The 20,177-nt window shown below is 40.1% G+C and overlaps 1 protein-coding gene across 1 annotated transcript in view; it reads left to right on the forward strand.

Annotated features, from left to right (window-relative positions):
* The first annotated feature begins 2,639 nt into the window (after positions 1 to 2,639).
* The window catches only part of cdin1 (CDAN1 interacting nuclease 1), a 54,275-nt gene continuing 36,737 nt past the window's right edge, over positions 2,640 to 20,177 (forward strand). The window contains exons 1-6 of the mRNA XM_083923775.1: positions 2,640 to 2,699; positions 2,982 to 3,119; positions 12,922 to 12,967; positions 13,929 to 13,993; positions 14,822 to 14,882; positions 17,984 to 18,056. Of these exons, the coding sequence (XP_083779901.1) occupies positions 3,019 to 3,119; positions 12,922 to 12,967; positions 13,929 to 13,993; positions 14,822 to 14,882; positions 17,984 to 18,056 (346 nt within the window). The 5' untranslated portion in view covers positions 2,640 to 2,699; positions 2,982 to 3,018. The remainder of the gene's footprint in view (positions 2,700 to 2,981; positions 3,120 to 12,921; positions 12,968 to 13,928; positions 13,994 to 14,821; positions 14,883 to 17,983; positions 18,057 to 20,177) is intronic.

A 20,177-nucleotide genomic window follows, 5' to 3' on the forward strand; every position in this document is an offset into this window, starting at 1 on the left:
CTCCTTCAGCTCTCATCACAGTGGCCATCAAAGATGCGCACAAACTGATTCAACGCAAGGGTGTGTGTGTGCGCACACAGGAGTACATACACACACAAGTAGACACCTACATACAACAAAATCTCTGATCCCTTAGCTTTTGGAGCCATTACAGTACACTGCCTTCGAACCCCTTCTCTGATTTTTATCTTTTTATACCATCACATTACACTGATCCTTTTATACCTATTACACACGCAGCTCCCTAACCAAACCCCCTGATCCTCTGATACCTAGATGAGTAAACTGCTCCTCCTGCCCCTGACCTCAGCCCTTTGTAGCAATCAGACCAGACTTCCTCAGAGGCCCTGATCTTATCTGGCCATACCAATCCCACTACACAGCTCCCTTTTGTAGCCACCACAGAGCACTGAGCCCTTTCAGATCCAGGGACTGTGCCGGTGAACACACAGCCCGAGACCTCAGCTCATCTCAGACATCATACTACACTGCCCAACAACAATGAGCTCCATTTTCTGATGCACCACAGGTCAGATAGAGCCTTTCTGCTCACCGATGCATTGTTCACCCACAATGGAGGAAACCAGCAATGTTGTTACCACAGAATGGTTTTTATGTCATCATAGGCTTACAGACAATAATGCCAATTTGAGTTGAGATGTTTGCACATTTTAAGGCTAATTATTTGTGGAGATGAGTATGTTGTTTTAATAAAAAATAGAAAAATGTGAAACTCACCATAAAATGACTCCCTGCATGTGTCTGAAAAGAAAGAAGGTTCAGTAGGAAAATCTATTAGGGTAGTCTGAGGTTTAGCACTGTTCAGAGACTAATTACTCAGCAATGCCATTGTAAAATTATATTGATCTCAGGGGATGTATTTGACAAATTAGGTCTTAAAGATTTTAGTCCTATCTAAGTATCGTCTAAGATCAACACACCAGACGGAAACAAATATACGGTTCAGAGGGAGATAAAGAAACAAAATCAATCATTAATTGATCATTGACAATTTTCCCTCAAATATCAATTTGTAACCATAAGACAGGTATTTCCATCATAACGTTTTGGCGCTACAAATGTTACAACTGTAGTCAGAGCAAATATGTGTCCTTTAAATTCTACATTATTCTTGTATGTTTTACGGATCTTTTCTTCAGTACATCCTCAGCCTAATTTACATATTTCTGCCGAGGGCATTTTAAGCACTACCTTCACTGGTGAGGTGAAAGGTGTTGATGATTCTGGGGACTTGAGGCTGAGGATAGCCCCAAAAAATCCTGCAGGATGTAGAAAATAATTAAGGTAAGCCCAGACCAATATTCTCTGCAAATGTAAAAGAATACAATACATACACATTAATAATGTGTCAGGATATGGTCAACGTTTTCTTTCATTTCATATTCCGATAACAATATCCTATCACAATATAGCATATTTTCTGGTAGTAATGAATAGTCTACATGAAATAACCTCACAGTACAGTATACTCCTGTGTGAATTAAACTTGATAAATGGAAAGTGGTTCCTGATTTTATTTTAACTTAGTGCAAAAAAAACATAATGTGCAAGGATCAGAACGTAAAGTGTCGTCTGAATGACGTACATATTGCCATAACGCAGTTTGGCTGTTGGTTTTTCAACATTGCTATAGAAACAGTATAATATAAAATGTATACAAAGGATATCTTTGTATTGTTTTGATGATATATGTTATCATATTGCCCAGCTTTAATGTGTCATTGCAGTAGAATTTGGTAGACTTAAAAAAAATATTGTAACCACTGCGCTTAATTGGAAACGAATCAGTTTTATCAGCAGTTTCAATTGTTGTATTTTGGAGTTGTAGTTCAATAAAATAAATTCATGATGAGAACACTTTTAACAGTTTTAACAGGGCCTGGATGGATGCAGAATATTGTTAATATTTCTTGTTAAGCTCCATGAAGGGGAAGATCAGGTTTTGCTTGGTAATCACAACATTTAATTGATTTAGAATGTATATCTAAATGCGTTTCAAGTTGCATTGGACTGTAAGCTGCATTACCAACTCCACATACAAATGTGACTATTATCAAAGCAAAAACATGTCTTTTGAGGAGGCACCATCTTCCAAAGCAAGCTGTTTGCAGCTTATTTTGTATATTTTGTCATCAGTGAGAGCAAAATTTTTATGCACAGCAAGCAATAAACTAAACTAAACTAAACTGTCTTTAAAGCTCGGTAAATTACCGACAGAGATTGCAGTGAGTAGCTGTAAAATAATGTACTCTACATACACATTCAGAGGCGCTCCATCATCTCTCCTTCTCTGTGACTCTACTTCTCAGTCACGCTCCCTTCCTCTCAAAAATACAACTTTTCATTTCATCATTTTCATTTTTTTCTTCGTTCTTTCGGACTTGTGAGCAGTCAACAAGCGCTTTAGATGTGCCCACTACTCATTTCAAGTTACCTGTCTTTTCTATCGCTTGTATTTGCCGAGAGTACAGTGATGCTTCGGGGATGCAGTGTGAGCAGCAGCACCTTATTCTAGCTGAACTCCGCCTTCGTGCTGCCAAGTGACCAATCACCTGGAGGTATACTCAGTTCCGCGGTTGAATCGACCAATCAGCGCGCTGCTCACAGAAAAGTCTCCTCTTCAACTTCCTAGCGGGAAGCCACTATCGGGAAGTGTCCACAGGCAGCAGGGATAACTGGTAAACAAACCTTTTTACGTGTTTTTTTTTTTATTGCTCTATAGTCAATGTGACAATGTGTTGCATACGATAGTCATTCAGTAATCTTTCGAGGATGAGGCGACATGTTTTATGTTGTGATATGCGTTTGGTGTGTCGGGCTAGTGTCTAACATAAAGCTAAGTTTGGTTAGCAGTGCGGGTGCAGCTGTTTTTGACAGCTGTCAGTCACCTCACGTTGTTTACCTGTCAAAATAAAGAGCATCCGTTAATCCAACTCTCGCTTTGTGTTTGTAATTTACAGATAGATACAGTCATACAGCCATACTAATCAAACAACAATGAGGCTATCCCGAGCTGAATATAAAGAGATTGTGAGATGCACTGATCAACTGAGACCCACCCGCCAATGTATGAAGATGCTGAAGGAAAGATTTCCGAAGTAAGGACTTTTTTTTTTTTTTTTTTTAGCTTTCTTACATCTGTGGATGTACTGTGTGTATATTTTGTAGGTGTTTGGGTGTCTATAACATAGAGTGAAATGGCTGTGCACAAGCATTTTTTTTTTTTACCATACTTTGAATATTGTGAATCAATGATTCATGTCTGAAATGCACTAATATGTAATGTGTTTACATAATAATTTATATACACGAGCACACAATGCAGTGCTGACTATACCATATGTCTATCAACTCCACATAACAGCATCATTTATCCCTGTGTGTTGTTTTAATGTTTTGTTTTTTTGTATCTCCTATTATTAGACATTTATAACCCCATTTAATTCACCACTTATGGTCACTAATTAATTCCACACAGGTTTCTGTATAGGCTTCCACCACAGCATTAGCCAATGTTTTGCCATGCAGCGCCTGCACATCCAGAAATCGAAGAGAGAGGTTAATGGTTGTGTTTGCCTTTCTCCTTGACACTGAGGGCCCTCACTTTATTGAACGTAACATGTGTAATCCCCCAAGGCCACCAGGACACCATGGCTGATCCCGCCGAGGTCACTTACAAAGTCGAATGTACTTGGAGCTTCCTACTTTCATTGTGCCCTAATCACCAATCTAGAAGAAGGTATCAGGTCCCCAAAGGGGACATGGCGGAGCTTGGGCTTGCCTTTGTTCTCACTGTCAGCATTTTATAGAATATGTCATGCGTATAAAGTACATCCAATATCCTGTATGTTTAGGCAACAACACTAGGAGGTCCTTCTCATGTTTATTTTGAGTTTCCTCTCTCCTTTTGGTTTCCTTATCCAAACTGTCTTTAACAAACAGTCCAAATACCACCTTTTCAAAAAGTGGTAATGGTGGGTGTAATAATTAAAGGAAAACATTGGGCCGTTTTCATTCCAATAATTCTGCACGATCTCTCTCTCTCTCTCTCCCGGAGGTGCTGGCTCTTTTGTTTAGTCTTGCTGGTTATTGTTATTATTTCGTTCACCATAACCAATCTTAGGGAGGCCCGTGCTCTTTAAAATCCCTGAGTCTCGTCACTGGGTCTGACAGACAGGCACGGCAGCAGTGTTTTCACAGCCTGCGAAATTATTCTGGTTGTCCAATCAGCTGAGCTGGGCTCTGGAGGGTTAGTGATTGGACTGGCAGGAAATCAGGCTCTTAAGACATAACATATCGACTAGGCCATCCATCATCTCTTAGCATGCGCTCAGGCACGGCAGTCAGCCACCCCCGCCCCACACCCCTCCTGTCCCCTCGGACTGTGTGGGAGCCCTGCCACTGCGTAAATATTGGCCAGGCTGGGGCTGGCAGGAGGGGGAGTTGGAGAGGGGGGGATTAGGGGTTTGTTGTGGACAAGCCTGCACTCTATCTCTCTGACTATAATACTCAGAGAGATAGAGAAAACAGGTATCTGGATATCAAATCATTTCACATCACACTGGGTCGATTTCCAAATCATGCGAGCGATGTTGAGTGAACTGTAGATTTATGTGTTGTGTAGCAACGTCATGGCAGAGGCTGTGGTACTTTTTTTAGGGACATGTGCCATATTTTTGTTTCAGTATTCACACCTATTATTTTGTTATGTGATCATATTTATAATTTGTAATATATAACTACTTATATTTTTACACTGAGTTTTGTAGCATCTGCTAAATCAATATAAGGAAATGTTTAACAGAAAATAAACGCTGATAGTAATTAGTTTCAATTAGGGTTGGACTATAATTCAGTATTATCTGTTACTGACTCAAATGAAATCCTATTGTGATGATGCTGTGGTACCATGTTATCATTTAGTTACATTTCGCTGACTAAATTAGCTCAGCTAAGTTTCCTAGCAAGTTTTAATTAAAACGTAATACTGAAAGGACTTATTGGATACTCTGTAATGTGCAACAATTTTCTGCACGGCATCATAGTGTTAAACATATTTTTTATTATTTACATGCAATTTTCCATATGATGTAAATTCATTTTAGAAAAAATATTTTCCTTGATATCCTGATATTATCCTGATCAGCTATATTGCCCATTTTTTCTTTTGGAATTAAGACATAACAATTGAGTTCTTATGGCACAATGTAGATGTAGATTAATATGGATAGCCATTATCCTCAAATCTCTGAATGCCATTGAGTTCAAAATCATTTCATAATCATTGCTTTCCAATTGAAACTTTAAGGGAGGAAAATTTCAAGTTCTAACAAAATGATTGTTAAAGGCCATTTCAAGGTAATTTCCACGGAAGGTCTGTCATTCTTTCTCTTGTACTTTGAGTATGGGTAGTGGGAGGAGAGAGGGAGTGTCCCATAGACAGACAGAAAGAGAGAGATTGCAATGTAGAGTCCCTCATCTGTAACGGCTGCATAACACAGATGTTGGGAGTCATCTGTCAGCCTGGCCTCTCTTGCCGGGCCCGAGCTGCTCTGGGGGGAAAAGAATTGGACACGGTGCTGTCACTTTTTACCCCCACTCACAATGGAGGCACATGCAAATATCAACCCCCATTCTTGCCCTCTCTTCCTTGCCCTCCTCTTAGCCAGCCGTGGTGTCCTGCCTAGTATCTGGACCGCGACTAGGCAGCGAGGGGGGGGTTGTAGGGCTCAGCGCAGGTCGGTGCAGGGAAAAGTGTGACTTCAGTCCCATCAGGTCCCTCTCTTGCCACGTATTAGAATTGGAAATGATGGGCCGCTCTCTGAGGCCTTGCCTGGCTTCCCTAGGGTCTGGAGGGGTACCCGGTCTTTCCACCCTTTGTCCCCAGAGAGAGTCTGTGTAGGAAGGGCGAGAAAAAGAGGGAGGGAATGTGAGAGTCCTCTGTGTCCTTCTGTGCTGTATTATGAATGAATTTGGATGTAATGATTACCCCCCCTCTCTTTAAAATGCCATTCAGCTCACTCCTCATATGGCTTTCACAGTCATGAAAGTAGGAGGGTGTGCAGGAAGGGGCAGATGCCTCTCTTTTTTGATAATGCTTAAAGAGTAAAGTGGGAAGCTTCCCTTCCCTCTAAACACAGCCACTGCCTCTCTCTCGCTCTCTCTTTTACTCTCTCTCACACACACACACACACACACACACACACACACACACATACATACACACAGCTCCCTGGTGAGGAGTCCCTGAACGTTTTTCGAATCGGGCCCTAATGTGCCGTTTTCATCAGCACTGAGGCGGGCTGCAATATGGTGCTGGGGCTCGCTCTGGGAATATGAATGTTGATTAAGCATGCGTTCAGCCTTTTGAAATTCTGAAGAAGTGTCAGAATAATGGATGTTGAGCAAATGTCAAGCATTTGTTAATTTCTGTTATTTGGGGTTTATCTAGCATGATCTTTGGAAGGAAAGCGTGAGACAGGGTTGTTGTGCCATGTGCCATTGATATGGTGATTTCTTGGCTACAGACACTTTGTTTTTGATGGTAATATCTAGGCTCAGGACGAAGCTTAGGGACTCGCTCATTGATTATTTATTGTGGCTGTAGTGCTTATCTCTTTTTTTAACACGCCGTTAAAGCTAAGGATTTGGTAACAGGCACGATGCATTAAACTGGCAGCTCTTTTTACATGTAGTTTAACTTCATAGCTCCAGAACTCAACAAAAAGCTTGACAGATTATGATTTTTTTTTTCAGCAGAATCCATGTATTTATAAAAAATCCTTTTTTATTATTCCTTTTATTTATCTGTCAGTATTTTACAATGTTAATTTTCGTGAAATGTTATCTTCTTAGGACTCACACTAAGGCTTGGCAACATATCGATATTATATCTATATCGTGATATGACACTATATTGTCGTAATATGATAAAAGTGTTTTTCTGAATTTACCAGACTGTTCTAGCTGTTCTATTATTTGCCATTAACCGCTTAGTTATCATTATTTTCCAAAAATCTCATCTGTAAATATTTTGTGAAAGCACCAGTCGCAAAACCTACAATATCTTTGCAACTTCGATAACTTAATTAGAAAATCAAATAACATTTTTACAAATCAAAAAATGCATTTTTTCCTTCACCAAACCCATCTTAAAACCAGAAAATTCACATTTTTATTTCCAGTTCAAAAACCTTTACTAAAGATCGCTTAGATCGAGGATTGTAAAGATAAACACATGCCTTCAAAGGTGAGAGGGGATCTAAAGATGTAACTCATACTACCGAAGTTTTACGTACAGTATATAACATGTGTAGGCAGTGCTGGTGCTATATGTCCCAGTTGGAGTGTTTCTACATTTAACTGTGATCTCCACTTTAGTCTCTGTGGAATCAACGGAGTTGCTCTGTTGTAGCTCTTGTGAAGGTAGAATTCTAGCCTGAAAGTGGCAATGACATTACCCAGGGACTGATCGAGTGCAGAGCCTGTGGGGGCAGCCCTGACAGCCTCTGGTGCACGGCCTCACACTTCTGGTCGCCCATATTGAACAAAACACAAACTGGCAGTTGGGGCTTAGGGGTACAACCCTTGAAGGCTGAGAGGCTGGCAAACTAATTCCACAGCTTTATGTGGTTAGATGAGCATTGGAAGGGTGAAGGGATGAATGAAGTGTAAGCAGAGAGGAGAGATGCAGAAAGAAGAGAAGGTGTGCTGAGTTTACAACTTCATGTCAGGCTAAGGAGTTCATGAATAATAGATGCAATCAATTACTTGATTAGGAAGCACAGGAAAGACTATTTCCTCTTCATATCTTAGGGACGTTATAAGCACACTATAGATTGTAGAGTCTTTTCGGCTCATTGGGCTAAAAACACTGAGGTGAGCAGCCTTTTGTTAGGTGATTATAAGGGACATTATCTTCATGGTTAAAAATGTTTGTTATTGGATTGGTACACAAAATAAAATGTTAATAAGGGATAGGCAAATTATTGTCACAGGAATATGAGCTATTGTGAGTAAGGCTAACATGTTGTGCACTGTATTTGGTGGTAACATCAGGGTTGCCCCTCAAAAGCCAAAGGCACACAGAAAGACCCTACATGTACAGCGTAGAGCAGCATAGTTCAGCTGGGCAGCTATGGTAGAATCTCTTGCCCTAGGTTCTCTTTTCATACTGGGATCAATTGCAGAAGAAGAATGAAGCAAATTGCCCACAATGGTACAAGTTCCCCAGCCACGCTTGGGGGGAGTAGGCAATTGGTCAGTATAATGTGTTTCTTTGCCAGACCAGTGGACCCTCGCCACTTGACAGATAACATGGACCTCATTTTCAATTTCCACGAGAATTTGCAGGAGCAGCGATGACAATAATTACAATATAACAATGGCAGCGCATGATAATAGTTATAACATGTTTTGTCACACACAGTCATGAAGATCCCCAGCTTTCAGGGGGAATCACAATTAGGTTGGTGATTGTGGGATCTTTCCCGTTCTTTTTGCCACCATTATATAACAGTTCTGACATCTCAGGGCACCTCGGTAGATAGAAACGTTAGGATTGTAATAAAGTGAAGAGGGCTGTGTAGGTTTTTTGTCTATTAGGACAATTGTAGACAGTGAGATGCCCTGTTGTGCTTCTGCTAAAGCCATTTCTGTCCACAGTCCCCCGCAGGCTTGTAGGTCTGTATGGCCTTCTGCAGAGAGAGTTTGGAGAGGGGCCGCTATTCGTAAATGTAATGGAATGTACTGTGAGTCAGGCTTTTGTTAAATCTTTCTTTAGTTCTTCAGCAATTTCTCATGCTCGCGTACTACAAAAAAATATAATTAAAGTTATAACACATCTGAAGCTTCAGTAAATACCATACATGACTGTTGTTACATTAAGTGTAATAGGAAGAAGGCTTTACAGTTGTTTTATGGGGGGGGAGTAAAACTAATTTGAACTGTAAACACGTGTGCTCATTGCGCAAGTATTTGTATGAAGCTGCGTGACGCCCTGAGATTTGTGTTTGTTTCTATCTCCTGTCAAAATATATCACATTTATACATTAACGTGTAAAGATTTTTTTTGGTACACATTTGTTTTGCTGCTGATGACGGTAGGCTTAGCTGAGAAACAGATGTTAGCATTTTGCCTATCAGCATGTGTAATTAGTGGCATTTGCATATCCAGAGGGTTTAACCCACATTCAGCTGTTTTTCACTTTAAAAAATATTGATCCATAGAAAAGTCAGTGCGTGATATATTATTATCAGCAATCCTGCTTGAACAAAATGATACATACAGATATAAATCCTAACTATATTTGTGGAGCATTGGCTGATAATTAAAGTAATTAAGGTGTGGATAACAATAGAAAAAGGTATTAAAACTAAGCAGTATGTCCATACACTTTGTGAGAGTAAATCATTTCATCCATTCGTTGCCATTAGTAAAAATATGTGCTACGCCTTAATTAGCCAGTTCCATGCCCTGAAGAGTCGCACCATGCAACACTCTCTGCATGCAGATCCACCAAATGCTAAGTACTGTCGCAGCATATGATACCAATGCCATTAGCCAGGTGGTTTCATTACCTAAATTACAGCTATTGTTTATAATTAATTATTTGTAAATAGGAAGATTCTGAATATAATTGATAGCTTGAATTTCCCCCATCTCCTATTAATTAGGTTGATGTGGATTTCTAGGCTTTTCGCTCCTGCTTTTCCCTGTATGCTTAAGACACTGATACACTCTGAATGCACGAGGAGCTAAGGCAATTCAACACTCATACATGGATTTGTCAGATTCATAACCAGTGGATAGCCTAACTTAATAGAGCCTAAAGTACTGACCAGACAGGCATACCAGTTCAGTGACAAAGTGAAAGTCCCTAATTGTTTTTAATTTAATCTGCTGCTTTACTATTTTGGGTGCCAGTGCATATTAATGTTCTGTCTGCTGTTGTAAGGAAGGGTAATTAGGTTGAGAGTGAATGATTCCCTAACCACTCTTCTGTCTCCCAACCTTCTGTTTCCCCATGTTCTAAATTATATCCAAGAGGGAGGGATTTTTAGTTTTTTCTTCTCACGTAAAAAGGTCAATTTAAAGATGCCCTGCAGTGTCACAGACCCATGTTGAAATGTATTTTGAAATATTTTCATGGTTTCCTTAACAAAAAGAAATAGAAATAATTAATTGATGAACTTAGCTGTATACACAGGTATGCATTAATAGATAATATTTGTTTGTTCATGTGCACATACTGTTTGGGTTCTCCCAACCTGTCATAGCCAGAAAGTAGTTTTAGGATTAACTTTGAGAAGAAAGTTGTCTAATCTAACAATTTTTTTTAAATAAATGACATTCACATAAAAATCGTGTTACCTTGTTGTCTTTTTTCTACTTTATATTATGTCATATCATACCATTATTAAGTGTTTCATACAAAACCCATCCTTTTGCTGCAGTGATCATGCACAATAGGAATGAAATGCTGCTCATTAGCTTTGTTTAAAGCCAAAAAGGCAGAGTGGAATGAATCTGGTTCATGGAATAGCTTTTTTGTATCAGTTTATTTATTTGTGTAATCAGTCAGACAGGACAGGGTCCTTCAAATGCTGGTATCATGAGAAAATGTGGTAGATGTATTACAGCTACTGTGCAGCAGGCAGATCAGATCTTCATTATAAGACTGCACTTAGCTCCATATTTTAGCACGAAGTGAGCATACTGTGCCCAGGAGAGCACAGATTGGATATACATTAATAGTAAAGTCTGCTATAACTTACGATTAATGTCTGTTAAATGAAAAACGGGGGGGGGGGGGGATTATACAATATGAGCACAGTGTAAAACTTGACAGACTATAAAACGCAGACAACTCTTGGTTTGGATCCAGCTATCTGCCCTCATCTCTTTAAATTACTCTCATTATTTTTAGCTTTTTTCAAATCTTAAAATATGTGATCTTGTTTCGGTTCATACTTAAGTTATTTTCAGCGTCTGTGATGCTTTTGTCCAGTTTTGATGTCAGCAAAAACTGAATGAGGTAATAAAAAAAACAAAAGTTCTCAAAGTTCTTAGTGTTTTTCAAACGGATATGTTTTCCCAGATATTTAGAGCAGTTTATGTCCCTTTAAAGTTAACAGGGTATAGATTTAGCAATTAGGCAGTAATCATGCTCATTATAGAGAGTAATCCATTTAAAACCTAACAGATGTCTGTTCCAACAGGGGGATCGTGATGGTCCCATGCCAACAATAAGGCTGTAATGTTGTTGAAATGCTCAGGTGCAAGGTTGAAGTGTGGAAGAATTTTTTTTTCCCTCCCTTAAGTGTCCACATGTTGACAGTTGACCATTTAATGGCCCACTTAATTGCAGTGGCCCTTCCATCCCCAAGCATCATTGTAAATTAATGCTGAGATAGCAGTATTTTTTGAGGGTTCCCCCTTATTCTGCTTTACTTCAAACATTTGTTCATTCTTTTTTGCAACTGTAACTTTGCAGTTGACGAGACTCATCTGTGTGATGATGGGTTGAGCCCCAGAGAGTTTAAATAGTTGAGAATTTGCTGTTTTCCAGCCAAAGCAGTAAAAAAATTTAAAACTGGCATCTGGAGAGCCCAAGGTGATGTATTTGGTGGCATGAGTCATTGCAAACTGCTAAACTATTCCAGTGGTTAAAATGCTTTTATTAAGATATGGCCACAGATCGAGGCTCCAGACGGAAATCGATGTTTGAGATTCCTTTGTTTACATGTCACGTGGTTATTTTGTGGTTTATAGTGATTGATGTTGAAGGCCTATGTGGCCTCAATGTTTCAATGCAGATTGGAAGCTGCTTCTGCTTCTTGTCAGTATTTACATACCATTCTCAGGTGACTTGTAACGAAAAGTCCATTAAATTTAACAATCAAGTGTACTGAGAGCAGTATATGGAGACACAAAACCACAGGAGACCCTCACGGAGCTGGTTGTGTATGTCCTTGTGTGCATGCATCTTCTACATTTGTATTAGTATGTTTTTTTCATTTATATGCAGGGTGGAGGTATGTATCATCCAATTAGAATAATATCTGTCACCACTTTAAATATCTTCAACCCAAAGGATGCTGTGGGGGTTGGGGAGGAGTATCGAAGGAGCTGTGATTTCCCCCCCTGGAGCTGCCTGTTTTCCAGGTTTGCCTCTCTGCCAGGTGTTTGACATTGACTAGAGCTGGAGATGAATGTAACTTATGGCAACCCATGGAATTGACCGACTCCTGGGAGTCCAAGCTTCCTGCAGTGAAAGTTTCCATTTTCAAAGCCCATCAGTTGCGTTGGGAGGGCTCCAGAAAGGCCCATATGCCAGCTCTGACAGTGAAGCAGAAAAAACTTTCTCCTATCTATATTCCTACACCACTCACACAGAGACACACTCTCACATTTCTTCAACCCCTTTGTAAAGACACATCTACCAAACCAGGAAGTGTAATTAACAGTGGATGCTGTGTTTCTTTTAAGCAATTAGCTTTGAATCCCATCAGTTATTTGCATAAATGTCATTAATTTAGTTCGGTTATGAGTAAGGGTTCCTTACAACAGCAGAAACTGCGCTTCAATTAAGAACAGTTTAGTGTTCAGCACTCTTACTGGAGAGAGAGGAGATGTTTTGTATGAATGAGTGAAAGAAAAAAAGGTATATTTTTCTCATCTCTCATACCACACACAACCTCCCCCTTCCTTCTGCCCCCACACCGTCGTGGAAGGAATCCTTTGTCAGAGGTGTTCATCTGGAACAACTTTGCCACACTTGTTTTCATGTTCTTTTAGATTACAGGGCAGCTGGCCCCTGCTTTGAAGCTCCCCCTCTCCCTTTGTCTATGTGCAATGCACTCTGGTAATTAACTTTGTCCTTCTTTTATTTGTTCCAGTCACTCGCAGTCCACTCTTCTGAGCATCTTCTCCCTGGAGTACCAGGTTAGAAGTTTTCTTCCTTTGTGAGCCCTGACAGGTGCCTAATTGAATGATGAATGTCCCTTTATTTCTTTGTAATTGAACTGCCAGCTCTCTGATTGGTTTGGAGAATGCCCCCCACCCCCACCATACCCCGTTTATTTCTCCACCTCCTCCTCCTCACGTTCACGTTGAGGGCCCTTGCCTGCCTGAGCCTCAGTGGATGTCTGCCAAGCCTTCCCATCCATCTGTCTAATAACATCTAGCCCCTGCTTATTTGGTGGACCTGTAATAAATTATGCTAAACCATTATTATTCTGACAATAATAATTTCCCCGTGTAGTGCGGCTGCGTGTGCTAAATGTTTGCTGACTCGCACTGTCACTGCTGCTTTCCACGGCTGACAGCGGATGATGATAAATGGCCGCTGCCGCCAGTGGCAGAAGGCAGCACAGGCAGAAAATGGAGTCATTTATCATCCCCCTGACAGGTGTCAGTCACACTGCCTGTCTCTGTGGAATTACATTTTCTGTGTGTAGTAGTTTTTAAATAAGTTGTTTTTTAACCAATGCTCTTCCTCTTTTATCCCCTGTCCTCCTCCTTCTTGCCAAAGATGGCAATTGAATTGCATGGAAATGTCAGGGTGTGGAACGTGGAATAGGGTCATTGTTTGATTGAAAAAAGGGAAATGAATATGAGGTTTGAGTGAGTGGGATAGAGGGGGATGGTGGTTTGAACAAGGTTGCCTTGGCACACTTTGACCCCCAGCAAACTTATTGAAATTAAATTGCTGTGACCCAAGATCTCTTGCGGTTTTTTATATACAATAGAGCATGAAAGAAGAGCAAAGGTTGAACAAGTTTGCATTTCATTCAGGTGGACTGGAAAAAATTTAAGTTCTTTCCTCCTAATTATGGAAATAATGGAAATGTATGGAAATTATTATTGTTACATTATTGTTACATCGATGTTCTCTTTGCGACAGAAACGAACCAAAAGAACAATCTCAAAGCACCATGCACCAGATGTTATTGAAAGCCACTACCAAAGGTACTGCACTACTTTATTGCACTCATCTCTCCTATCTAGGACCCTCTCTTTATCTTCCCCTCATCTCTATCACTATTTTTCTTATTCACTTGTTCTGTATGTCTTCCACTGTTGTGTGCCTTCTTTGTCTTCCCCATTCTGTAACTGAGGAAGGGACTTGCCAAAGACAGAGAGTAGGTGGGCCACCATGACAGATATAATCTCCCCAAAACAAATCACCACCCTCAGGATTCATTCCAGACCTCCACTTGCACCTGCTAAGCTAAAGCCCTGCTCTCCATGTCAAATTGAAAGTAGAAGAATAAACAAATAATCAGCCATTGGACATTTGCCTTACACAGGCTTATGACGGTGTGATTATCTGTAATTGAATATGAATACGGATGAATTAAAAGAAAAAAAATTTGAAAAACAGGCTGTAGGGGGGAAACCCCTTTGAATATTGCAATTAGCCTTTATCTAGCATATTAAGCCATTGTTCTGGGGAAAACAAGGCTGGATAATGCACTTCTAATCCACTTACAACAACAAACCTCAGAGATGATCTGGGTAAGATCAGAGGGAGCTGCAATTTTAGCTGGCGAGGGAAAAAAGGCTTTTTGGGCGGCAGGGGTTAACTAACTATCACTATCATCTGGCTTCAAGGAAATTTGAAGCCCTTCAAGCAGTGCTGTTTAACCGCACCGCGCCTGCCATATGCCACCTAGGGCAAAGTCATCAGGGACATTAGCATGTCTTGGCTAGCCTGGTCTAGTCCCCTCTGCCCTTCTGTCTGCCTTTGAGGGCCATGTTCGTTTTTCACTGCTGTTGTTCTTTGTTATAATGAAGGTATCTGAGTGAAGCCAAGGCACATCCCAAAGCTCCCGTCCTGCTGGAGTTGGCCAATGAGGTAATCATTTAACCTTTTAGTTTATTCTCCCCCCTGCCTCTATTTTTTCTTATCTTTGAAAAGTAAAAAAAAAAAAAAATCTATAAATGGATGGATAGAAATTGGCTGCAGTTTTTCATTTTCTCCCTTGTCTGTTAGTCATTATGAAAATTGGTAAATTGGTCCGCTCCATTATCAATTATTTAATGTAATTAGCTCTCACCTCCATTAAGCAGATGTGAAAATACCTTTTGTGTTTTATTATGTAATTTTCCAAATTGCACTTCAGGCAGAGTTGCCACAAACTGCGGACAGGTGAGGGCTGGGTCACTGGTTAATTCTTCTCTTCATCACTTGTTTACTTTGGGAGGTCAGTGTAGGACTTGCTTGTACTCTGGTTGATGTAGGAGCAAATGGTACTCCTACATAAAATGATACGTGTGCTTGTTATAAAATGGACTTAAATTATTCACATGATTAAGTTTTTGCATTTCACAGAAGTGAAAATTAATCTACTTTGTTTTACCAAGTGGCCAACAGTGTTTCTTACATTTCTGTACCTAGTCATAAAGTTAGAACTTCTGTAGTACCCAAGAGTCAACCAACAGTTCCTATACAATTAACAAAATGCAGCTACAAGCAGTTAATCTGGCTGAATTACTCTAGAATTGATACAATTAGGTTTTCGATTATTAGGTGATTTTTTTAGGCCAAATACTGATTTATTATTAATTTTCAGTCATTAGGTTACATTGTTAGTCTTGCACTTTCCTCCTATTTTGATTTTTCGAATAGGCTGTGCAACCTTTTTAAACATTTAAATGCACATTTAAATTTTTATTGGTGCTTACACTTGGCAACAAGATTTGAGGGTTTCTTAATCTAAAATCAGAGTAGTTCACATGCATCAGTGGCACCTCAAAGCTAACTGCCATTATTCATTCTCTATTTAATTGACACATGATTTTTTTTCTCCTAAGGATTAAATTCAGCTCAGAGATAACTGTCTATGAACCATTTAACTGTCATTTTAATATGCTACTTAACATTTAAACCAAGCACTCATGGTCTCCCAGACCGCTAATTGATGTAGTTTCATCCCTTTATGAGACAATATATCTCCAACACAGGGAAATGATTAACAATGATGAAAACTATTCATGAATTTCTTTTTTTTTTGCCCCAAGAAGTCTGAATGAAGGACGGTTCTAAAATCGACATTCACTGTTTTTTTTGCATGCTTTATATGGAGCTTTATGTAAAGGTTACTTAAACACAAAGGGTCTAGGACAGGTGCAGTTGTTCTGTTCTATATGTGACACTCATTAGCTTTGGGGGATAATAAAACTGGAATTTTTTTTTTTACTGAACAATAATTGTTTTCTGCAGGAATTCAGGGTTCCGTGAATCTTAGTCACATGTTAGACTCATGAAGGGCTGCAGTCTGACGTGAAAATGTAGATGGCCTCATGATTAATATGAAAATTAGGGAGATGCAAGTACCTGAACTAATCAGGTGGTCCTTATTCAGGCTGGGCCAGCATTGGTAATGTTGCCATTTTTCATGTGTCAGCCCTGATGTAGGTTACCAGGATTCTGATGCTCTCTCATTATCCAAAGGTGTGAATGGAAAGCATGCCAATAAGCACAAAGAGGAAAGGATTGAGAGAAGAAAGGGAGAGAAAATGAGAAGTATTGGGAAGAGGAAAAGGGAGCTGCAGTGGCTGCAAGCTACAAATGTGAAGTTTGAAATGCTATCAGAGGTCTTAATGAAGATACAAACTCTGTGCTCACCACTTAAGTATTATAGACATGTTTGGCCTTTTTAAAAAGCTGCCTTCTTAGTGCAATATTATGGGGATGTTAACAAATACTACTGCAGGTAAAAAGACATTGTTTAGACAGAAGCCTCTCTGCTCCCAGCGTTACCAGGAAGCATCAGAGAAAAGATGAAACACACCATTCTCAGTACAGGCTGAGGGCAAATTCACTTTTGGTCCCCAATTATGCTAACAAGAGAGAAAATGATCTTTAGCGGCAAGAACGTTGTCTTTCATAACGGTTCAGCTAGGAATTGCTAGTCTTCAAGCAATGTTTTAATTCCCTACTGAAGAGGCTATGAAATTTAGCACTGAATTACTTGATATTTGAGGTCAAAGTGTCTTTTTTTTTTTTAATGAATTTGCCCCATCTGCTTGGTTTACCTTTTAAAAGATTTTAAACATGCTTTTAACATTTACAACCTTTTAGGGATAATGCATGTTAATTGAACTGGATAATAAAATAAATAATAGCGATAGGTTTTTCATTTTATACCATTTTAACACTTTCATGTTTTCATGTCATTTCTAATGTGTGGAAAGGCAATGTGCTTATACGAATATGGTCAGATATACACCTTCAGTATTGATCATTAGTGCTCCCTTACCTGTCAGGGTATCTCCCTGAATTCAAACCAAAAACATTGCACACCTCTCAAGGTGTCTCTGTGTTCAAAGGGTGCTGCAGCCATAGGTGCTATCCTTCCTATTAAGGGCTGCATTCCCACAGTCCCTCCGGTGTGTCCTGTTGGTTTCTAAAGTTTCGCCTTGGTGATCATCCTATGAATAAAGCTCTCCATTGTCTCACGCTCAGGCATAGTGTGTGCTGCTTTTTCATATGAGATGAGAGACTATGCTTGTCTGTTTGATAGGGGCGAAGCCAATTCAGCTGTAGCTTGGCTGTGTAATTGGTGAACCCTTGTTCCTGTGGGAAAGGTTATTGCAGAGCAACGCTTTCAAAGACCAATTTGCACAGGGATTGACGAAAGTTAGGTCAAGGTTTGGAAACGCAATAATATCATTTAGAGCCATTACAATCATTATTATCTATGTGACATCAGCCAAAGGTAGACCGGCCATGTAATTTCAGCGCTGTAATTCTTAGGCTCTTTGAAATATGTTCGCACATTCAACTGGATATGTGGGATTTAGTCTGATGGTTTGTAAATGGAGTGATTCTCCAGAGAGGAATAACATTTCCTCTATACCTTGAAGTAGCATTAACTCCCCATTGACGCCTGTTTTTTTTTTTTTATTAAGGCAAATTCTCTTTTTTGTTGTTATTGTTCAATCTATGTAAAGGTGGATCTGTCTCCTGCACTGATGGCTCGTATCATCCTGGACAGGTTCCTTCAGGGCCTGGAGGGTGGAATGCGTGAGTAACACTTTTCCATTTCCCACTCTGTCCTTTCTATCATTCCCCTCCATCAGTCTTAATTGTAGCACTTTGTCTTTTGAATCCCTTTCTGTTTGAGTCCCAATTCGAGTTCTAGCTGCTGTATTTTCAGCCTGTCCAAGCCTAATGAGAGACAGACCACATTTAGTACTAGCAGCATCCCAGGGCACAGGACTGGCAATTAAGCACTGGGAGGACCACCCACCTCTCAACTGCAGTGTGGATCAATTGTAGCTCACCTCATCAGTGTTATTTATAACACCCCTGATTTCTTTCCTCACCCTCCTTCATTCCCCCAATGCATCCATCTACCCCCTACCTTCTCTTCTTCCCTCATCCCCTTCTCTTTCTCCATCCATACTGGGGTCCTCTGAGGAAATTGAGTTTAGGAAAGTGTGGCAGAAAAAGCAAACCATTCCTAGGTAGCGCTGATGGACATGCTGCGATGCAAATATTTTTGTTGAACATGTCAAAGAGATTGTCCAGAAATAGTGGGAATAATTACCCATGTACATTCTGGTTAGTTTTTGTTTTTTTCTTTCTCTCTAGAACTTTCTTACGTCATCTCCTGAAATATTTTTTTGGGCACAAATTTTGGCATAATTTGTGGGTACACCTTTTTATATGTGACAATGGGTAATTCATGCAAACATATTTTCTCAGGAACTCCTAATATCACATGCAAACATTATTCCATAACATTTCAATAGGCCTGTATCCTGAGGACTGTGTAGTCTGTGCTTTGAGAGTGAATCGCATCGTGTCAAAAAGACGTGATTCCAATTTAATCAAGAAAGAGATTAAAGTGGATGTGTGTTATTTTCAACTTCGCCACAGCACAGCCATTTGTCAAAGTCAAAGATGTGATTGCTTTGGACCCACCGTTATCCACTGCCTGTCAAAATACTAGTCTGAGCAGCTTGTAGAACAGGGCATTCATCCAGGAGAAGCACTCCGTCTCAGATAATAGCACACTGCATCCCTCCATCTCCATACAGTGAAAACATGCCTTATTATTGCTCAGAATAGATTTGGAGCGGATGAAGCTTCCTGGATGATCGTTGTTTAATTTCAAAACAGTATTGTAAGCGTGTCGCATCTCAGTGTTTGCAGTGGTTCTTTTTTCTTGTAGGAAGTGATTTCACATAAGCTTGATTGGCTGTTACAGGATAATCATACTTTGGATCCAAATCAGCCTAACTAAGCCTGCATGGTAATTTAGATCAGATTAGCATCTACTGTTTTATCTGATAAAATAATTTGACTCCTACTAGTTGTATCAATATCACACATTTCCCAATGATGATGTCCTTATACTGTACCTTCCCACTGTTGCCAGCTGTGAAGTCAGTTGCTGTGAGGGTGACTTCTGCTTTGACAGAGCTCCTCTGCAATCTCCTCATGACCTGTTTGGCCTTTGCAAATTAATTGCTGTCCACATGCGCTGTGCAGTCAAATCCTCCAATCTCCCTGTGTGTATATTAGACTCCAGTAATGTGTTTCCATTATTATACAATGCAAGGATAATTGTCTTTGCTCGCAATTAGCTAGCAGGTTGGTTCAGTGCTATTGTCAGGTATATCCGTCTTGCCCCCCTCCAGCCCCAGACTGTGCTCCAGTGTGCATGTGTGTGTGTTTGTGTGTTTTTGTCAGACTCCAGAGGGAGGGAGGGAGGGCAGGCACATTGCAAAGATCAATAGACTTCTATATAAGGGACATTACCCCCAACTGGGTGAGTGGCTTGCCTTTGCCCAGCACCATCGTTTTTTTTTATTCCCCTCCTCTGTCCCTTTGCATTTAAGAGACACAGGAATGGGGCCTTTGGGACTGTGGAATATATGTACAATCACTAGTGCTGGATCAATACAGAGTTTTAAATTGTTTTCTGTCCCTTCCTTGTTTTGTTTTGCTCGCTTGTTGTTGCCCCCCAACACCACCTTCTCCCCCAAACCTTCCCACTAGCTACACACACCACCACCACACCTCAACATGATGACACCACCAACAGGCTTCACTTGCAGCAGAAGTATTGGAGAGAGCATCAGTCAAGCAGAATGAAAGACTATCTGGTGGCGCTTGTAAATAAATCGATATATTCAA

Source organism: Echiichthys vipera (genome assembly GCF_963691815.1).
Source record: "Echiichthys vipera genome assembly, chromosome: 12".
NCBI lineage: Eukaryota > Metazoa > Chordata > Actinopteri > Perciformes > Trachinidae > Echiichthys > Echiichthys vipera.